At 35.0% G+C, this 20,074-nt stretch overlaps 2 protein-coding genes across 3 annotated transcripts; both read right to left on the bottom strand.

The window, feature by feature from the left end:
• On the bottom strand, window positions 1–8,760 carry LOC110787372 (casein kinase 1-like protein 10). Its single transcript, XM_056838664.1, has 14 exons — window positions 7,894–8,760; window positions 7,760–7,800; window positions 7,045–7,114; window positions 6,789–6,937; window positions 6,618–6,713; window positions 3,562–3,632; window positions 2,927–2,988; window positions 2,745–2,808; window positions 2,577–2,661; window positions 2,315–2,441; window positions 2,110–2,183; window positions 1,969–2,029; window positions 1,704–1,831; window positions 1–731 (listed from the first exon to the last, which is right to left on the bottom strand). Exons 1-14 carry the CDS (start codon window positions 7,967–7,969, stop codon window positions 453–455), a joined length of 1,383 nt encoding a protein of 460 aa, XP_056694642.1. The 5' UTR covers window positions 7,970–8,760; the 3' UTR covers window positions 1–452.
• Window positions 8,761–11,375: 2,615 nt separating this feature from the next.
• On the bottom strand, window positions 11,376–17,991 carry LOC110787373 (casein kinase 1-like protein 10). Of its 2 annotated transcripts, none has more exons than XM_021991986.2 (14): window positions 17,177–17,991; window positions 17,051–17,091; window positions 16,367–16,436; window positions 16,105–16,253; window positions 15,932–16,027; window positions 14,448–14,518; window positions 13,925–13,986; window positions 13,763–13,826; window positions 13,595–13,679; window positions 13,293–13,419; window positions 13,093–13,166; window positions 12,950–13,010; window positions 12,746–12,864; window positions 11,376–12,221 (listed from the first exon to the last, which is right to left on the bottom strand). In XM_021991986.2, exons 1-14 carry the CDS (start codon window positions 17,250–17,252, stop codon window positions 11,943–11,945), a joined length of 1,374 nt encoding a protein of 457 aa, XP_021847678.1. In that variant the 5' UTR covers window positions 17,253–17,991; the 3' UTR covers window positions 11,376–11,942. The 2 variants fall into 2 exon arrangements, with proteins under 2 accessions (XP_021847678.1, XP_021847681.1); XM_021991989.2 differs by having other exon boundaries at window positions 11,376–12,288; window positions 17,177–17,984.
• Window positions 17,992–20,074: the final 2,083 nt, after the last annotated feature.

The raw sequence follows: 20,074 nt of genomic DNA, 5'->3' as shown, positions 1-20,074 counted from the left end.
TGCAACAAGAAAGAAAAATATACTGACATTTAACGATACCATTAAATACGTATCAGCACGAAATTCACATCCATATGTCAATGTATCTTATCATGAAGTATTATCATACACGAAAATTATTCATTGCAAACATCACTGTCCAAGTCTCAACATATTTCCTAGTGTCATCTCCTTTTTTCTTCTCTCCCGGGGCCGGTGGGCAAAAGGTTTATAGCACCATTTAACGGCGAAATAATCTAGGAGAACACTTATCATTATCATTGCAAGGAAATGGAATTTAACCCCATTAAGCTATTCAAGTGTCAGGTATGAAGGAGCTGATCATTTACATTTTCACAGAGAACAACCCAAGGTGATATAAGAAACCTTTTAAAAAGTAGGCTTGAGATCATTGATTAATCTCTCCCTTTTTGTAACCGCGAAAAACCAGTATTGAGCATGTCCCCTTGTTCTTACTTTCTCCTACCTGCACCAATAGATAGAAAGTCGAAGCTCCTTAGGGCATCGTCTCGTCCGGGTCTTGCTGCGGAAACACGAGCAAGAGTAGATGTTTTTGACTCAAAACCGGGTTGAACCCTTTGAGTTGTAGACAGACGACCACTTGTTGACATCAGCCGACTTGATCGACTGTCACTAGGCTCGCCAGAAGAGCTTGGCCTACTTGAAGATGCAATTGCTCTCTTTGAAGTACTCCCGTTCCTTGATATACGACCTCTATCACGATCCGCTTGCTGAACAAACAACATATTGTTATTATTACCATTGTTTATTTTCCTATGTTCAGTGCAATTCACTACACAATCAATTCAATAGACCTGCAAAAAGCCAAGTCTGGCTCCCTTTACCCTCACGGCCTAATCAATACCTAATCTATACCTAGTCTATAAAAAGGAAAACCATGGATGATTAGATGACACATGTCATCGATCCCCATCTTTCATCCATAAATTTTATTTTTTGGGGATTTTTCTTGTTGTTTGTTATACGAAGTATTGTAATTTACAGCATCAACACCTCTTTCACTTCATCTTCCTCTATCAACATCAATTCACCTTTTAATTTATATATTCATTTAACTTTTTTCACTCTGTCTCCCTCTTTAACACTCAATATTACTTCACCATCTAAATTATATATTTTTTTCTAACTTTCAATTCCACCTCTATATAAATCATAACTAGTTTTTGACCCCGGGCGATGCCCGGATCATTACATGAAAAATCATATTTATACCATTGCATACAAAGAACATAATTAAATGCTTATATTATTTTTCTTTCTTTACTACTTTGTCATTTATTATATTTTGTTTGGGAAAAAAGAAATCAAATATGACATATAGCTTGGTGGATAAGTCTTTATTGTTTGAAACTTGAAGTCAAGGGTTCGAGTCTTATGTAAATAATATTTTTATTTTTTATTGCATGTAAATGCATGGAGTACGACCCTTTAAGAAGGAAGAGGGAGGGCGCCACATGACAGATGAACTTGATTGTAAACGCCTTTTAATATATAGTATAGATTCCCACTAAAACTGCAAGCTCTCAACAAAATTAGCACTTTAAAGGACGACTTAATAACCACTACATAATTGCCTCTTCTTTGAACAGGGCCGTTCAAAAGCTAGTTAAATTAAGAAAATAATGCTTACAAAACAATGAATCAGTTCCCTAGAAGAGCAAGTCCTCACTAAATGTACTTACCACATCCTTAGATGATGGATCATCTGCTGATCTATGACGTGACTGATCACCTTGTGAACCTGTACCTGGATTATTTCTTCTAGCAAATCCCTCGACTGCACCAGAAAATCTATCCCGAATATCTTGTCCTGATGGAGTATAAACAAACAGACTATAAATTACCTGTCATTTCTTTCTTTTTTGTTCTTTACTGTTTATCCCAGTGATTATGTGGAGAAGACTTGTACAACTTTAAATATAAAAGTTTTTGTGCTTTAAAAAGTACCTGAAGTCCTCTCAGCTCTTTCAGCAGAAGGCCCAGGGTTTAAAGCTGGTTTCGCAGTAGGCTGCAAGATAAAGAGCATATAACAGTATGAGATAAATGTTCAGTTCTGAAGAATAACCAACTATATGCCATAATACCAACCCTTGGTCTGGAGCTGGAACCAATTTGTGGATACTTCAATATTGTCCAGTCAAATACATAGTCAAATTGGTAACCTGTGCCAATAAAAAGCATTTAAGATTCTTTTGTGATAATCTGGTAATGCCAGCAGCAAAGCTAAAATTGCTATTGATAAGATCTCTAAATAATACTTATAGATTGTCCTTTCAGAACACGTAACCAATACCTTCTCGAATGAAAAGATCCCTAAATAGTCTCTTTAGGTATGAGTAATCAGGCTTGTCATCAAATCGCAATGACCGGCAATAGTGGAAGTACGATGTGAACTCTGAGGGATAATTTTTGCACAAAACCTGTAATAAAATTCATTGGTAGACAATTATCTCTAAGGTTTTAAAGGGCAGAATTCACAATAACGGGGTATAATAGGTTAAGGTATAACTACGAAAGACTGGTAATCCAATTCAACAAGGAGCAAATGTCAATACCTCTATTGGCGTGAGCATTTTCTTTTCACTTATTTTGTCATACTTCTGCTTTTTAGTTCCAGCTTTCAAGCCCTGCCATGGAAGGCTGAGACAAGGAATCAAATCACAAATTAGACATGTTGCATGAAATGAAAATTTTGGGACGGAAAGGAGATATTTGAGTTTTACCTTCCTCTCAAAAAATACATAAGCACGTAGCCAAGGGACTCTAGATCGTCTCTTCTGCTTTGCTCTATCAAAAAATCAGTCACAAATTCAAAATTATTAGCCACCAGTTCGTGAGACTGTCACTATAAAAAGTTGCTCTCTAACAAGGGAGAGCCGAAGGTGAAGCAGAAAGTCATACTCACCAACACCAAGATGTGTATTGACACTAGCGTATCGAGCAGTCCCTGTGAGATTTTTGTTTTCTCTGCACAATGTTACTCATGAGAATAAAGACTGCTAGAGGAAATAGAGTTAACACTGACAACACAAAAACTAACCACTTATGTCATCAACTAGATAGTATCAAATATGAATGTTTGTTTGCATGATGACTAGTCCGTCTGTCCATTATTGCAGGTTAACTTTTCTATTTAATTTTACATAAATGGACACCTTTTAAATACTTCAAATACGGAAGGTTAGGAAGGACAGTGCATTAGTTGCCAGTTTTCTCTCCTAATAGATAAGGTCAGAGAACAGAGGAAAGAAGCTGAATCATACACAAAATGTTGAACAAATCAACGATTTACTTTGATCCTTTTTGCTAAATTGTATAGTCTGCCAAAATTCTTATATTTCCAACTCTTACTGCCTTTCAAACCTTACTTTGTTCTGTGCATTGTAAGAAGTTCAAACTTAAAGCAAACCCCGGGAAAAGTAAGTCAAAAGTTAATGTAGGATCCGCATGAATTAATATTAGAAATTACTCGAAAGGCATCAATTCAGGACTTTGAATATGACTCTGCTATAAGTGGGGAGCTGTGGAATGCCAAATTACCTATAAGGTATGTGTTTGTGTGTTTGAAGATCTCGATACTTTTTTGCAAGGCCAAAATCGATGACATACACCTATCAGAAGAAAAAAAAACAGCAGGAGAAAAGTAAGTATATTTCGTTGATCTTGTTATTTAAACTAACCAAAAACAAGAAAGGCTGGTGGAAAAAAAAATAACAAGAGTAACAATTCTTTGAAATGCCAGTAATATTTCCATTTTCTTAATAAACAAACCAATCGGGAAGGAATGTATTAGTTTCGCATTAAAAAAGAAAAAAAAAATACAATGTATCAGCTAGAAAATTTTCTGAACATAACATAGACTTGACTCGGTGATAAATGTTCGTAGTTGCACAAAATAAGGTTAAAGCACGGATGAAATGACAACTGTTAGTAGATTAAATTTCATTGTCATAATCTTGCAGAACTCATTCAGAGAGGCACAAGGAAAAAGAACATACTCAGACATCAAAATGGACCAGTCACCAAATCACTTCAAACATCTGAAAGGGTAATAATTCTCCAAATTAACATGGTTCAACTACCAAATCTGAACAATGGAGCAAAGGGAAAAAAGAACAAACAGTAACATTGGAAACAATCTCACAGCTTAGAAAAATCTTAAAGTATGACTAGCCAACTGCGACCTAAGATATTCATGAAAGGGAAAGGTAATCCATAATCCTTTTTTCCTTTGATGATGTTTGATACCCCTTTGTTCCTGAATAATACCAACATTTGAACTATTTGCCAATGCAAAAATTTGACCATAAATAAATGTAATTATTTATGGAGTAGTAAAAATTATAAATTTTGATAATGTCAAACCATACATTTGAGACAGATTTAATAACCTACCCCCTCCGTTCCATAATGATGTTCCACTTCAGGTTTTTGACACTATTCACAGTTTTAGATAATCTTCTAAATTAATTTTCAATATATAAGAAAAAACATAATTCATATGGGATCTTGTTTGATTCGTCTCAATTTGTACTTTAAGAATTTCAAAATTAATTTTAATATTGTGCAATTAGAGATAAAAATTATATAAAATATGCACTGGCAACATAAAAGAAACTGGAACATCATTATGGAACGGAGGAATTATTACATAATAAAAATCGTCTTTTATTTATAAGTAACAAATTTAGTAAAAGTTAGTCCATGAATAGTGCAAAAGTCAAATTGCCACAATTATTCATGGACTTTGAAAGGAGCACAAAGGCAGAAAAGTCCCAGAAGCCTGTGGAACTCAAAGGTGTGCCCCTTTTGTAAGAGAGTTGCGCCACTTTACTTTCTATTTATTTTTCTTTTGTGGTAATTACTTTCTGTAAAAACAATACAAATAGTAAGACGGAGTACTTGCTGTGCGGGGGTTGAAGTAGGAGTTACATAAATGGGGGGAAAAGGAGTGGGAGCGGGGAGACTGGGGAGAGCTTAACGTGACTCTTTAGGTCACTGACTCATTCAGGAAGTGGGGCACATTTTCATTGAAAAAAAGGGAGGGGCTAGCATGACTCTTTAGTCACTGACTCACTATTTCACGTTTATGGTGAAGCTTTCAGATCGAAAGAGAGAAAAAAATTGGGACAGAAAAAGAGAAAGACAGATCGATGAGAAAAGAAGAAAGAAGAAGAGAGAAGGAAGATAGAAGGATAGAGAAGAAACGCGAAGAGATAAGAGATTACAAATTTCACTACTTCAGATCCGGTTGTCATCACTACTCCAGCGAGGAAGCTAGGGTTCTTAGACAAATCAAATTGCGGGCTGGGGTTTTCTCTCCCCTCTAGTCATCTTATTTGACTTATTTCTGACATTGGGGAGGCAAGCGAGACTTAAAAAAAGGAAATACAAATGACACATCAGCATCTTGCGCCTCACACCAGAAAGCGTTGAGGAGTGGCACCTTGCACCTAGGAAAAGGCGCATTGAGGTGTGTAATGGGAGCGCCTGACAGTGGGATGCATAACGGTTTAGGCCTGGGTGAGCCTTGCGACTAGGTGTGCCTTGGGCGCGCTTTAAGAACTAAGATCATGAACGGAGGGAGTGATCTTTTTCATTTCCTTTTCCCCACGGACTAGCTTCAATCACCCAAATCCCCTTGATCCCCCCCCCCTTCCCCCAAAGCCCCAAGAGTTTCAAATTCTTTTTCCCCATTGTCCAACCGGGTTGACTGCCCTTAATCTCAACCATAAATAACAACCACACCCAGCCACCTGAAAACATCGCCCCCAGTTGTGGGAGACCACCATCCAACAACATCCCCAACCGTACCCGAACCTATAAAACCCACTAGTCACTAACCCACCAACTACCACAAGAAGACCACAACTACTAAAACCGGCCGTGGGAGGGTTGTTTACACATTAAGAAAGAACTCCAAAAAGGAAAGGTATAAATAGCCTTGAGCTTAAATGGTCTTAATCATTGATGGGCCTATATAAAAGGAAAATGAACAATGATATTTACCTAGTTAAAACCACTTGACCAAAAATGCAGCATGGACTCCAGCTAAAACGGCAAAGTCTTGAGTCTCTTGAATCAAGACTCTTCAAGAGAGACTTAACAGATAGGTGAGCTAGGCTAACTAAGTAACTAACATGCCCAAGAAAGAAAACACCAAAAGACGGGTCATCAACTCATCATATCCTGGATTTCTCTAACAGAGACAAAGAGAAACCCCTATCACGCATAAGAGATCATGAAAGTGTTGACCAGAAAACAGGTTAAATAAACATGCTAGGGTTCCTGATTCGTTTAGTTAAATGCAAAATAAAAATCCCATAATACTACCACATTTTGTATTGCACAAAAAGCATTCAAGAATATAATACTAGGACACTAGGACTGGAATCAAATATGGCCGGGATAGGTGACCTTTTGATAAAAGAGTCCGAAGGTCAAATTAAAAATAAAACATCATTACATCTCAATGTTTAATAACATCAAAACAAAATGCACTTGGAATCAAGATAAACATAACCAAATACACCTAGCAGTCAAAGACTCAGTTTAAACACAGATGAGGTGGAAAATTCTTGATACACAACATGTACCTGATTCGCCTTCCGTCCAAGACCCATTAAGAAGTTGTCGGGTTTTATATCGCGGTGAAGAAACCCTCTTGAGTGCATGTACTCAACCCTATTAATCTACATCAGAAACAGGGAAATAAAAATAGGTGCAAAAATCATCCAATGCAAATTACTGTATATAAAGCAGCATACCATTTGATCAGCAAGCATTAGAACCGTTTTCAGTGAAAACTTGCGAGTGCAATAATTGAATAAGTCCTCCAAACTCGGCCCAAGAAGATCAATAACCATAACATTGTATTCACCTTCTACTCCATACCATTTGAGATGGGGAACACCAGCTGCATTTCCGGCAAAACAAAAAGACAGATGAGGGTGCCCCATTATAAGCCTATAACATATTTTCACAAACCAATGAGTGGTAAACAGAGAGACAGAGGTCACTTACTGCCTCCCTGAAGAAGCATGTATAACTTTGACTCATAATGCAGTTGAGGGTGTTTTGTCTTTGCAGATTCCTACAATGAGAAAAAATATTTAGAACTGTAAAAGCAGCAGCAGCAGACATGAGAAAGTTCTTCTTTCAACACAGCTCAAGTGTGGACTATGGTTTGTCACCCATTTACACTGATATAAACCAGAAAATCTAACTTCGAACAAAGGAACACAAAAATAAGAAGAACCTTATTTTTTAATAAAGTGAATCTCGGAGTTACTCGTCTTTCCTTTCCTGTTCAGTATGATCCCATTGCAACTCGACAATACGCTATTCAGAAGGAAGACACAAACTTTGTCCTTTTGGTCGTTGTCAATATCCAAAGTTTAAGTACACAAATTGCAGCAGTTAAATTACAATTGAGCCGAGCAGTGGAGTGTTGCATGTTCACTTATTCAATTTCTGGTTGAAGAAATATATACTGTATACATATGACAATCTAAAATGGAAACTAAACTTCAAATAACTCCATAATTACTCGGCTGATACTAGCATTCATCATCATATATTAACATATTGTATACGCTAACTTGAACGCAAATTTATACACTATACTACAGAGTATTATACTTAAATTAAATTCAACAATTCCATCAAAATATGAACTTAAATCATAAAAGAAAAGGAACTTAAACCATAAAAAGAAAGGGATGATCAGGGTACAAACCATCTTAACGGCGACTTCCTCGCTGGTTTGTACATTGATACCTGCACCAATAAAAATCCACACAATTTAGAACAGCATCCAATAAATATAACTTCTTCTAAATAATTACAATTGAAAAGAGAAAAATGCCGCACCTAAGTACAGTTCCCCAAATGAACCACTTCCAATCTTACGGCCGAGCTTAAACTTCCCACCAATTACATGATCCATGGTAAAGCACTCTTAAACAGCTAAGCTAATCCAAATTAAAACTTCTAAAATCCCCCCAAAAAAACAGACAATTTTTGCCCCCAACTAAAATTTAGAGGAAACTGAGAAATTTCTAAAAAATTTGCCACTATTTGTACAAGTAAATAAGAGGAAAAAAAGCCCCCTTAGATCAACAGATTGCACCAAATAATTTCAAAATCAACAGCTTATTAAAAAAAATCAATTTTTTTGACAAATTTGAAGAAACCCAGAAAATTTCCTATAAAACAAAAATCGCCTTTTTATCAGATCCAACTATAATAAACAGTTGAAAAAGGGGCTGAAATTACGGAATTGAAAACAAATTGAAAAACAAAACCCTAAAACTCGAATTCAACGGGGAGGTTATTGGAATTACAGAAATTTCGATAATCAAACAGCATTGCCCAAAAATTGGCACAGCGATGATACAAATATGAAGCAAAATAAAAGGAAAAATAGTCGTTTAAGAACAGGATTGGAATTAAAGCTGATGGAGTAGGGAAGAAAAAATTAAAAATTGAATCTTTATTAAACGAAATTTGCGGAAATTAAACTGTTGTTTAAGAGTTTGGATCTATGTAAGAAACAGAAAGAGAGGGAGAGATTTTCCCAGAAAAAAATGGAGAAAGGAGAGGAGGAGGAGGAAGAAGAAAGAGAGGAGTTTGGTGGAAGGAGAAAGGAAAAAGAAAAGAGGATAAAAAGAAGATGATTAGATTAAGCAAGAAAGCAAAATGTGATTATCGTTTGTTCTTAGGAGTTTGATTAATTAGGGGCCTCTTTTCATCTTAAAAATTAATCTCTTTGATAAGGTCAATAAGTTTAAGTTAAGTCACTTGCAAATTACATTGTTTTTATATATGCAAGTAATGTTACATTTTTATAAACCAGTTGTTCGCGCACGATTTCCAAGATATAAAAAAAAAAGTTTGTTAAAAATGTTAGGCAAATTTGCCAAATACAATCTAATAAAGTTCTCTATTTGTCAATTACAACCTTAAATTTCTAATTTTGCCAATTACAACCTTAAACTTGTACATCTATTTTAAATTACAACCCGAAATTATATTCCGACAAAAATTAACGGAAGATGATGTCCTAACGTTGTTAAACAAAATACGAAGTACATAATATCTATATAAAAAAATATTTTTTCGATTATTTTATTATTTTATTTTAATTCTTATTTATCGATTTAATTTTTTTATAGAAATTATGTAATTATTATTTTTAACAACATTATGACATCATCTTCCGATGATTTTTGCCGGAAAATAACTTTTGGTTGTAATTTAAAATTGATGTATAAGTTTAAGGTTGTAATTGGAAAAATTAGAAATTTAAGGTTGTAATTGGCAAATATAGAACCTTATTAGGTTGTATTTGACAAAATTTTCAAAATGTTATTTAAAAGCTAGGAACTTACAATGTACCGACTTTACCTTGTGAGCTTTTTGGCCAATATTCACCAATATAGACACCAGAATTACACCACAATTCTCCTTTAATGGCACACTCAAGTTAGCATTTCGACCCAACAACACACGTACATTTCGGCCCCAAGGAAATAACATTTGAAGTCTACACGACTTCTCCACATACCACATTTTCCAAAGGCATTTACTATTGTTCTCCGAGCACCTACCATGATGCAAACTAAACACGTGTACCCTGTATAATAAACACAAGCTTTTTGGGTCTTTTCTTTGTTCGTGGAACATCCAAACATGCTCCCACCGCCACAAAATTCCGGCTTGTCTTCACCTTACTTATCACAAGCCTTTTGGGCCTTTTCTTTGTTCGTGGAACATCCAACCATTCTCCCACTGCAACTAAAACCATACTTGTTCACCTTGCCGCTCACACCATCCACGTAAGTCTTCATGTGATACACCTTCAATTGGCATGTTTCCACGGTTTTCCTCAATCATTGCAACACCGAAACCACAATTCTCATTCAATGATATTCCAACCATGCAAACAACGCCTACCTAAAGATTCAATTTTTTAGATTTTCATATCATAAACAACATCCTCAAATCTACACCAAACAACCTTGGCTCTGATACCAATTGATTGGGAAAGCACAACACCGCATAGTACTAACTCGTATGTGATTAACAACTATTAACAACAACGAAAAACAAATTAAGCAAGCAAACCAAGCATGAAAACGGGGGCAAGAAAATTTGCCGTAGGAACCCAAGTACCAGAAGAAAATTCACCAATCCACTATGAAGAACATGATGATGATAAACAACAACAAAGATTTGGAATGTTTCATCAAACATGAAAGTCCCCCCCTTAAACTCTCCCTCATTTAACCCTAAGTGTATGAGCTTACATGAGGCTACACTTTGTTATTTTTCTCACCAACCTCTAATTAGAATGCTTATAATAAGTATATATAGTGGAAGGGTAAACATTACAATCCAAGGGTCATAAACGAGCCACATCTCTTGTCAAAACATAAAGAGATGAAGCTAGCAACATCCAGCGCGAAAACCAGCGAGCTCGTTGGCCACCCGCTTGATCACGCAAGGAAGAAGAATTTCACTATTGTTTTTCCCGCTGGAAACCAAGTGGCCACGTTGGGTACTAAGCCTCTTCTTATGCCTCCTTAGTTGATTACCCATCAAACTCATCTCCACACTACATCAAATCCCAACAAGGTATCACTATCACTATCAATATCAGTTTTTTATTTTATTTTTTATTTTGAAAGCAGATAATCCATATTATTAAAAAAATAATCATACCTATAGTAAATTAGTAATCATGTTAATTTTAAAAACTGACAACAAAAAACTGAAAACTACTTTATTCTAGTTTTCATATTCTAGTTTTTATTTTTGAAAAAACAAAAAGCTGAAAATAAAAAAACAACACAAAATGGCCCAAAATCACAAATGGTTTTGGGTTTGAGTCTGTGGAACACATCAACCTTTGTATGAAGAGCTTTCCTCCCAACAAGGGTCTATTTGCTAACTCATTCAAATCCATTTAAACAAGTTTGGTTAGCTTAGATTTATCGAGAAAGTCCAAATGTATATCTGATGTGTTCTTCCTAATGCATATCACAACAAAAGACAAAATTGAAAAAAGACAAAAACTAAATTCAATGGTACTTTTTTTTTTAAAAGAAACGATACTTTTTAAAATGGCACTTTTTTTTTTAATTTACAGAAATGGACTTTGTCCTACTTTTTGTCCTATTTTCTATTTTGTCGTTTTTGTGGGGTGTTATGTATTTGCAATACGTAACGTATTGCTGCCTCGCTAACCTCTAGAGTTACTTACCTAAAAATAGATCAATAAAAATGACTCAGTTTTCACAATACTTGCACCAATCAACCACATTTCAACAGTTAGCCCTAAAGAAGTAAACTAATAGAACTACAAAGTATAGTTTATTCATCAACATAATGTCAACTCTAAAGCTTATGTGACACAGAAAATTGTTATTTGAAGCTAATAACATCATCTTGCATATAGCCAAATAGCCAATTAGGAGGCTAATTAAGAAAAGTTTACAGTATAGAATAAGAAAACGAGAGCTTATTAGGTACATTACGAAATATGTGCACTTACGAAGTACATTAAAATGAATTAAATCATATGATTATAATTCATGGACAGAGAAAAAAATGACCCCTTATTTCTCCTAGTCTCAACATATAGACAAATTCCTAGAGTGATCTTCCTTTCTATCTCCTTGGATCGGTAGAGGTAGGTAGAAGGTTTACAGCGCCATATAATGCGCGAAAGACTTTGGGAGAGCACAATCATTCCGGGGAAATGGAATTAACCCGTTAAAGCTTTTCAAGCATCACATATGGAACAACCCAGGTTAAAGACCTCTTAAAATGTAGAGGATTGAGATCTTGATTTTGATTTATCCCTCCTATTTATAGCAGAATGTACCCAGAAACAATTTTCAGCATGTTCTTACTTGTTACTTTCTCCTACCTGCGCCAATAGATAGAAACTCAAAGCTTCTTAGAGGATCATCTCGTCCAGGTCTTGTAGCGGAAACACGAGCACGAGTAGATGTCTTTGACTCGAATCCAGATTGAATCCTTTGAGTTGTAGACAGACGACCACTTGATGACATCAGCCTGCTTGACCTGCCATCACTAGGCTCACCAGAAGAGCTTGGCCTACTTGATGATGCAATTGCTCTTTTTGAAGTACTCCCGTTCCTTGATATACGGCTTCTTTCACGGTCTGCTTGCTGAACAAGTGAACATATAACATATTGATGTTATTACCATTGTTATTTTCCCTGTAATCAGTGCAATCTGCTAGAAAATCAATTAAAAAGATATGCATGAAGCCAACTCAGGCTCCCTTTACCTGCACGGCCCAATTGAATTAAGAAAATAAAGCTAGGGCTTGTTTGGTCGACATGGGAATTTAATTACCATAAAAAGTTATAATTCAAGAGAAATTACTTCCCTTGTTAAATTCATGGGAATTTCCTTAAGTTGTTTGGTTGACAACATGGGAATTAGAAATTCCCATGACATTTGATTGACCAAGGGGATGCTAGGTAATTTACTTCCCATGTTTTGTAGGAATTTCAACTTCCCATGAATTCCAATTTTCCCCATTTTTTACCTTTTTATGTCAACCAAACAAGTACCCTATCTATAAATTTCCATGAATTTTCACTACCCCCATATTTAATTGTCAACCAAACAACCCCCTACTCTGATGGCTAAGACTCCAAAAAGAGCAAGCATTATATGTACTTACCACATCCTTCGATGATGGATCATCTGATGATCTATGACCTTGCGAACCCGAGCCTGGATGATTTCTTCTAGCAAATGCCTCAACTGCGCCAGAAAATCTATCCCGAATTTCTTGTCCCCCTGGAGCATAAAACGAACAGTTTGTAATGCTGGTGAAGTATACAACCTTAAATTAAAACAAAAATGTATATGTGCTACAAAATACCTGAAGTCCTCTCAGCTCTTTCAGCAGAAGTTCCAGGATTTAAAGCTGGTTTTGCGGCTGGCTGCAAGATTAAGATCACAGACCATATGAGACATGTGTTCGGTTCTGAACAAATAACCAACTATATGCCATATAATACTAACCCTTGGTCTGGAGCTAGAACCAATTTGTGGATATTTCAATATTGTCCAGTCAAATACATAGTCAAATTGGTAACCTGTGCCAATAAAAAACATTTAAGATTTCTACTATGATAATCTGATGATGCCAGCCACGGCCAAAATTGATACTGAAAGATTTCTAAATAATGTAAGTTTGTCACTTCAGAAAACGTATCCAATACCTTCCCGAATAAAAAGGTCACGGAATAGTCTCTTCAGATATGAGTAATCAGGCTTGTCATCAAATCTCAATGACCGGCAATAGTGGAAGTATGATGTGAATTCTGAAGGATAGTTTTTGCAAAGAACCTGTAAACAAAGTCATTGGTAGATAATTATTCCTAAGCACTAATAGGGTGGAATTCACAAGTACAGAGTATAACAGATTAGAGTAAAACTGTGTACGAGTAACACAAGTAATCCAATCCCTAATTCCATATGTGTGAAATAATCCAACAAGCACAAAAGGAACAAATGTCAATACCTCTATGGGAGTAAGCATTTTCTTTTCACTTATCCTGTCATACTTCTGCTTTTTAGTTCCAGCTTTCAAGCCCTGCCATGGAAGGCTGAGACAAGGGTTCGCTTCATAAATTAGACATGGTACATATAGGTTTATATGAGAGAAAAAGGAGAAATTTTTGAGTTCTACCTTCCCCTCAAAAAATACATAAGCACGTAGCCAAGGGACTCTAGATCGTCTCTTCTGCTTTGCTCTATCCAAAAAAAAATAAAAAATGCCGCCAGTTCAGTGACCTATAAAAGTTACTCTCCAACAAAGGATAACCACAGGTGAACAAGAAAAATGACTCACCAACACCAAGATGTGTATTCACACTAGCATATCGAGCAGTTCCGGTGAGATTCTTATTTTCTCTGCACAGCGTTACTCATGAGAATAAAAAAAACTGCCTAAGAGAAAATAGAGTTCACCATTGACAACACAGAATTTACCAGATTATGTTACTGATTATAAATAGTATCAATGATTGTGATTAAACAAAGACATGATTATAAAGGGTATCAAATACAAAAGATTGTAATTAAACAAAGACATGATGGCCCTGCTATGAGCAGAAAATAAATTACTTTAGTTACAAGTCTTTACAACCTTTGGCATTCTAAATAGTTTTGTTCTGACTTTCTGAGCATTGCAATAGTTCCCATAGACAAGTTAAACCAAACAAGCTCAAACTTAAAACAAATCCCGGAAAAAATAAGTCAAAAGATAATGTAGGATCCGTGTGGATTAAAATTAGAAATGACTCGGAAGGCATCAATTCAGGACTTTGAATATGATTCTGCTATATGTGAGCAGAAGTGGAATGCCAAATTACCTGTAAGGTATGTGTTTGTGTGTTTGAAGATCTCGGTACTTTTTTGCAAGGCCAAAATCGATGACATACACCTACAAAGGAAAATAATTGGTCAGGAGAAATATGCATATTTCATTGACATTGACTTCAAGAGAATCAACCAAAAGACAGAAATAAAACAATGGTGAAAACATGAGTAAAAACAACAGTGTCAAAATTCTTGACATTTCAGTAATACTTCCATTTTCTTAACAAATCAATCAATCAGGTACGAATGAATTGGCGTAAAAAAAGCACACTAAAAGAAAGCTCTCAATGCATCAGCGGGAATTTGTCTATAATATAGAATTGACTTAGTGGTAAATGGTAGTAACTGCACAGAGAAAGGTTCATCACAGATCAAGTGACTAATGTTACTACATTAAATTCGTAGTTGTAATCTAGCCGGAGACATAAGGAGAGGCACATTGAAAAAGATATCCTCGAACATCAAAATGGACCAAATGGGACAACGACCTATCTGCTTCAAGCATCTGGAACGATGACAATTCTGCAAAGTAACAAAGTTCAACTACCGAATCCCAATAATGGAGCAAAACACATCAAAGGCACATGCAACAACATTGGTAAAACGTCCGCAGCTAAGAAAGATCTTTACATATGACTAGCAAATCCCACTCAATTCTAAAACCCTTGTAGAAAGAATTGATACACATCACACCTTTTTGCATTATCTTCAGCAGTGACCGGTGACCAGCATCACCATGTTTTTTGGTTGCGAAAATCAGTATCTAAATCAACACAGCCTTAGCCCTAACAAAACACTCTTCACATCCAATTGTAATAATCTTAATCATCCACATAAAGGAAAGCCATCAACACATTAAGATGACACTCCATAAGAAAAAGATGTCAATAGCCTTGAGCTTTTAAAGGGTGCTGATTATTGATGGAAAGGAACACTGATATTTATCTAGTTTCTGAAGCCTCTTGACCAAGTTGTAACTTGTAAGTACACCCAAAATGTGGCATCGACTCCATCCAAAACATCAAAGTAGGACTCGGGGACCGCGATCAAATATAGCCTTGATCTGAGCCAGTTATGTGCACAATTGTTCAAGGAGGTAGGACTTTCAGCACCGTTTGAAGTTTGAACCGAACACAGGAGTTCAAGGATCACAAAACAAATTCTTGTAGTCAAAAGGACCAGCATCACAGCATGATTCATAGCAATACAGCCAACCATTAAATTGAAAACATTATACAAATATATTATTGGGTCCTGAGCAAAGAGTGAACAAGAAATTGTTTATTAATGATATATGCATACAAGCTACAATATTTCAAGATCAAACTGAAAAAACAAAACATCATTCTCATCTCAATATTTAATAATGTCAAAAAAATTGCACTTAGAATAAAGATGAAATAACCAAATAGACTAGCAGTCAATGTCTCACATAAACACAGACGAGGAGGGAAATGTCTTGATGCACAAGATTTACCTGATTTGCCTTCCGACCAAGACCCATTAAGAAGTTGTCGGGTTTTATGTCGCGATGAAGAAAACCTCTTGAGTGCATGTACTCAACCCTACTAATCTACATAAGAAACAGGGAAAGGACAATAAGCGTGGAAATTTATCTCAATGCAAATTACTGTATATAAAGCAGCATACCATTTGATCAGCAAGCATTAGTACTGTCTTCAGTGAAAACTTGCGAGTGCAGTAGTTGAACAAGTCCTCCAGACTAGGGCCCAGAAGATCAATAACCATAACATTGTATTCACCTTCTACTCCAAACCATTTGAGATGGGGAACACCAGCTGCATTTCAGGCAAAAGGAAAATCATCACATATGAGGTTTCCCCACTATAAAGTCATAATCAACATACATTCACAAACCATGGAGTGGTGGACAGAGAGAGAGGTCACTTACTGCCTCCCTGAAGAAGCATGTACAATTTCGACTCGTAATGCAGTTGCGGGTGTTTTGTTTTTGCAGATTCCTATAATGAACAAAATATATAGGACTATCAAATAACCAGCAGTAGACATGAGAAGAAGACATTCTGCCAGCCATCATCCATTTACATGGATAAAACCAGCAGAATTTAACTTCAAACAACATGGATAAAACCAGAATATTTTAACTTCGAACACTATAACACACAATAATAATAGGAACCTTGTGTCCCAACAATAACAACTTTGTCACTCCACTCTACACTATAGAGAAAGAGTAGACAGATTTTGTCATTTTCTCTATTGTCATTATCCAACACTTTACATAAATTTTATCTTTTAATTTACAATTGAGCTGAGCAGTGTAGTGTCCGTGTTCGTTTATTTAATTTGACAATCTGACATAGAAACTAGACTTGAAATAATTCAATAATTACTCAGCTGATCATACATTATCATTAGACAATTAACTACCACCGAACACAGCTTACAACTATAATCGTACTGTGCTTAAATGAAGTGCATACAAAACATTAATGCATACATAATTACACACTGTACTGAGGAATATAATCCTAACAATAAAATCAACCACCCCAGAAAAAAATCACCATTTAAACCATAAAACTATAAAAGAATGGATGATTCAGGCACAAACCAGCTTAACAGCGACTTCCTCGCCGGTCTGTACATTGATACCTACACCAATAACAATGCACACAATTTAGAACAGCTTTCAATTAAACAATAACAATTACAAAAAAACATCGGAAAATCGCCGGACCTAAGTAAAGCTCCCCAAATGAACCACTTCCAATCTTTCGGCCCAACTTAAACTTCCCACCAATTACATGATCCATGGTTCAATACTCTCAAACAGCTTAATCTAACCCAAATTAGAATTTTTAAGCCACCAAAAATTCAAAAGAAAAAAAAAAAAAATTGCCCCAACTCAAATAGAGGAAACTGATAAATTTCCCAAAAAAATTGTACTTTTTGTACAAGTAATTAAGGTAATTAAGAGGGATAAAAGCCCCAAGATCAACCGATTTTCCAAAGATTTTACCAAAATTGGTACTTTATGTACAATTTATTTTTTTGGAAACTTCAATTTTTTGACAAATTTGTAGAAACCCAGAAATTTTCCTAGAAAATGAAAAATGTCCTTCTAATCAGATCCAACTGTAATAAAGAGTTGAAAAAAGGGGGCTGCATAACCCAAAAGAAAAATTGACCAACCAAACCCTAAGGCTCGAATTCAATGGCGATGATTATTGGAATTTCCGAACAAATTTTCGATTATCAAACGGCATTTCCCACAGCGACGATAAAATTATGACGAAAAAGAAGTATTTAAAGAACAGAATTGAAACTAAAGCTAATTAAAAACCGAATCTTTGTGAAACGAAATTTCCGGAAATTAGGCTACTGTTGAAGATTTTGGATCTGTGTAATAGAGAGAATTAGAAAGATAAAGATTGAGGAGAGAGAAAGAACGGAGGAGGATGAAGAAGGAGGAGAATAGATTGGGGGGCAAAGGAGAAAGAAAAAGGAAAGAGGCTAAAAACAAGATGATTAGATTAAGCAAGAAAGAAGCAAAATGTGATTATTGTTTGTTTTTGGATATAATTAATGTGTAATTATTATTTTTTCTTAATTTTATTGCCTTTTGGTTAACTAACTAGTTTATCGTGATAAATGAGATTATGTGATGTTAGATTGTTAATTAAGTGTAAGATAGAGAAGGAAGATAAAACCAATTGGATTTTGATGACTATTTAAAACGAAGTTTGCGGTAGGTGAATTGGTGAAAGTTCGACAATATCATGGTACGAGAAATAGAAGTAGAAAAATACATAAGAAGTGCTCCGTACTATGTATAAGTTTAGATTGTTATTTTATGGGTTTTTATGGGTTTATATATTTTAAATTTTCCGTAAAAAAGTTAAAATATTAGTTGTAACGATAAGAATACTCTGTACTCCGTATTAAGTTTGTGAATTTCTTTTACATATAGCTTTTAGGGATTTTAAATAATAAATTATTTGCGTTAGGTGTTATCATTTCACCAAATACATTTGTGGTAAATACTTTTTATAATAAATGGTAAGATAACTTGATCAAATATTGATAACTGTTAATTTAGTTTCATGCTAAAAGATATTGTTAGTTGTTTGTGTTAATTAATAGGAGTGCTAATGTGATTGGGTTAATGGAAATTTTAATTTAAAGCAACGATATGATAGCATCTCAAAGGATGTGTTTGGGGTAATCATTCTTGATTTTGCTCATTTGTTTGTCAATCACCCCCTATACCTACATGCTCGTTTGGTTACATGTGCCATAAGAATAATAATTACTATGGACTTATGGAGTGTGAAGTTTTCATGCCCATACATCTTATTTTCTAGAGAATCTATAAAGTGTTACGTTATAAAATAACTTTTCGTTCTAAAAAAATATTAGATCCAATAAAAAAAGATCAAATATAGAATTTTTTTAATATTAAATTAGTTTACTCAAAGGTTTTGCAAAAAATATGTTGATTCAAAATCACGAGATGCGTAGATGTCACAAATAATGAGCCATTTTTTTTTTTTCTACGGCTCTTACTTTATCTTTGTTAGTGACATCTATAATATACTCCGTAATAGTTAATGAATCAAAATTTACCCTTTAATTCTTTGAATTGCGACTTTTTCTTATTCTAAGGTAAGTACTTTACGTTCACTTGTGAAATTTAAGTTAGGAAAATAATTATTTTTACGTGCTTCTTTATTCTCTTACTTATGTGTCAGTTAAGGAATCAATTCTTTTATTTCTTGCGTTCCATTTTTGCATAGCTTATCACTAGCTTCTATCGATTAATTTGATTGAACATGTCATTCTTACTACTTGTGTGCCATATATGGTTGGCTATTATAAGAGGAGTACTCGTGCCCGATGCAAGGGATGTGTTAACGATTTGACGAGTCTCTAGAAATGTTGTTGGTATTTTTTTTATTTGAAATGAACGGAAAACACGCAATTAATAACCGTTCTTGTTTTTTTAAATGACTATATGTATGACGTACACATACCATTGTTATATCTCTTTGCTAGTTAGACCCAATTTCTTCGCAATCCAACTCATTGCCAGATAGTTAACCGACAAAGTTAATCGAGAAAGTTTACCACTAAGGTAACCATGATCAAAGTCAAATTAAAACCCTTTTTGTATAGGTAATAATTGTCCTATCAATGTGAAAATGACACATGTGAACACAATTACTTAACACAAAAGAAATAAAGAAAAAATAAAAAAAAGGATTATCAATATTTTCTCTTCAACAAACTATACATACAGCGGCAGGGATAGGGGAGCGGGTTGGGGCGGCCGCCCCCCAACAATTTCAGTAAATACTTATATAAAGTAATAAAACTTAAACATATAACTAAATGTTACTTGACTTTATGGTTATTTATAGTTCAATAATTCTTATGCATTCCTTGTTCCAGGGTTCAAATCCTTGTATCATTCTTTTCTTTTTTCATTTTTTTTTTCTCACCCTCCTTTATTTTTAACGTTGAATTCCTGGCTCCGCCATTATATACAGATGGTGTTTTATAAAAGAAAAAGTAATGTAAATTTAAATACTTTTACGACACTGAAATCAATTGACTCATCAATTTTAGAAGTCGA

Source organism: Spinacia oleracea, chromosome 3 (genome assembly GCF_020520425.1).
Source record: "Spinacia oleracea cultivar Varoflay chromosome 3, BTI_SOV_V1, whole genome shotgun sequence".
Lineage (NCBI taxonomy): Eukaryota > Viridiplantae > Streptophyta > Magnoliopsida > Caryophyllales > Amaranthaceae > Spinacia > Spinacia oleracea.
This window is presented reverse-complemented; position numbering and strand designations above follow the sequence as displayed.

Bases quoted from the DNA above. Each gene is read 5' to 3' on its own strand.
- LOC110787373 (XM_021991986.2), bottom strand. From the start codon at position 17,252: ATGGATCATGTAATTGGTGGGAAGTTTAAGTTGGGCCGAAAGATTGGA. The intron at 13,987-14,447 runs GTAATTTGGCAT...AACGCTGTGCAG, and splicing joins CACAAACACATACCTTACAG to AGAAAATAAGAATCTCACCG. The intron at 13,167-13,292 runs GTATTGGATACG...TTATTGGCACAG, and splicing joins TGACCTTTTTATTCGGGAAG to GTTACCAATTTGACTATGTA.
- LOC110787372 (XM_056838664.1), bottom strand. From the start codon at position 7,969: ATGGATCATGTAATTGGTGGGAAGTTTAAGCTCGGCCGTAAGATTGGA. The intron at 6,714-6,788 runs GTATGCTGCTTT...TTTCTGATGTAG, and splicing joins TAATGCTTGCTGATCAAATG to ATTAATAGGGTTGAGTACAT. The intron at 3,633-6,617 runs GTACATGTTGTG...TTCTTCTGATAG, and splicing joins TTGGACGGAAGGCGAATCAG to GTGTATGTCATCGATTTTGG.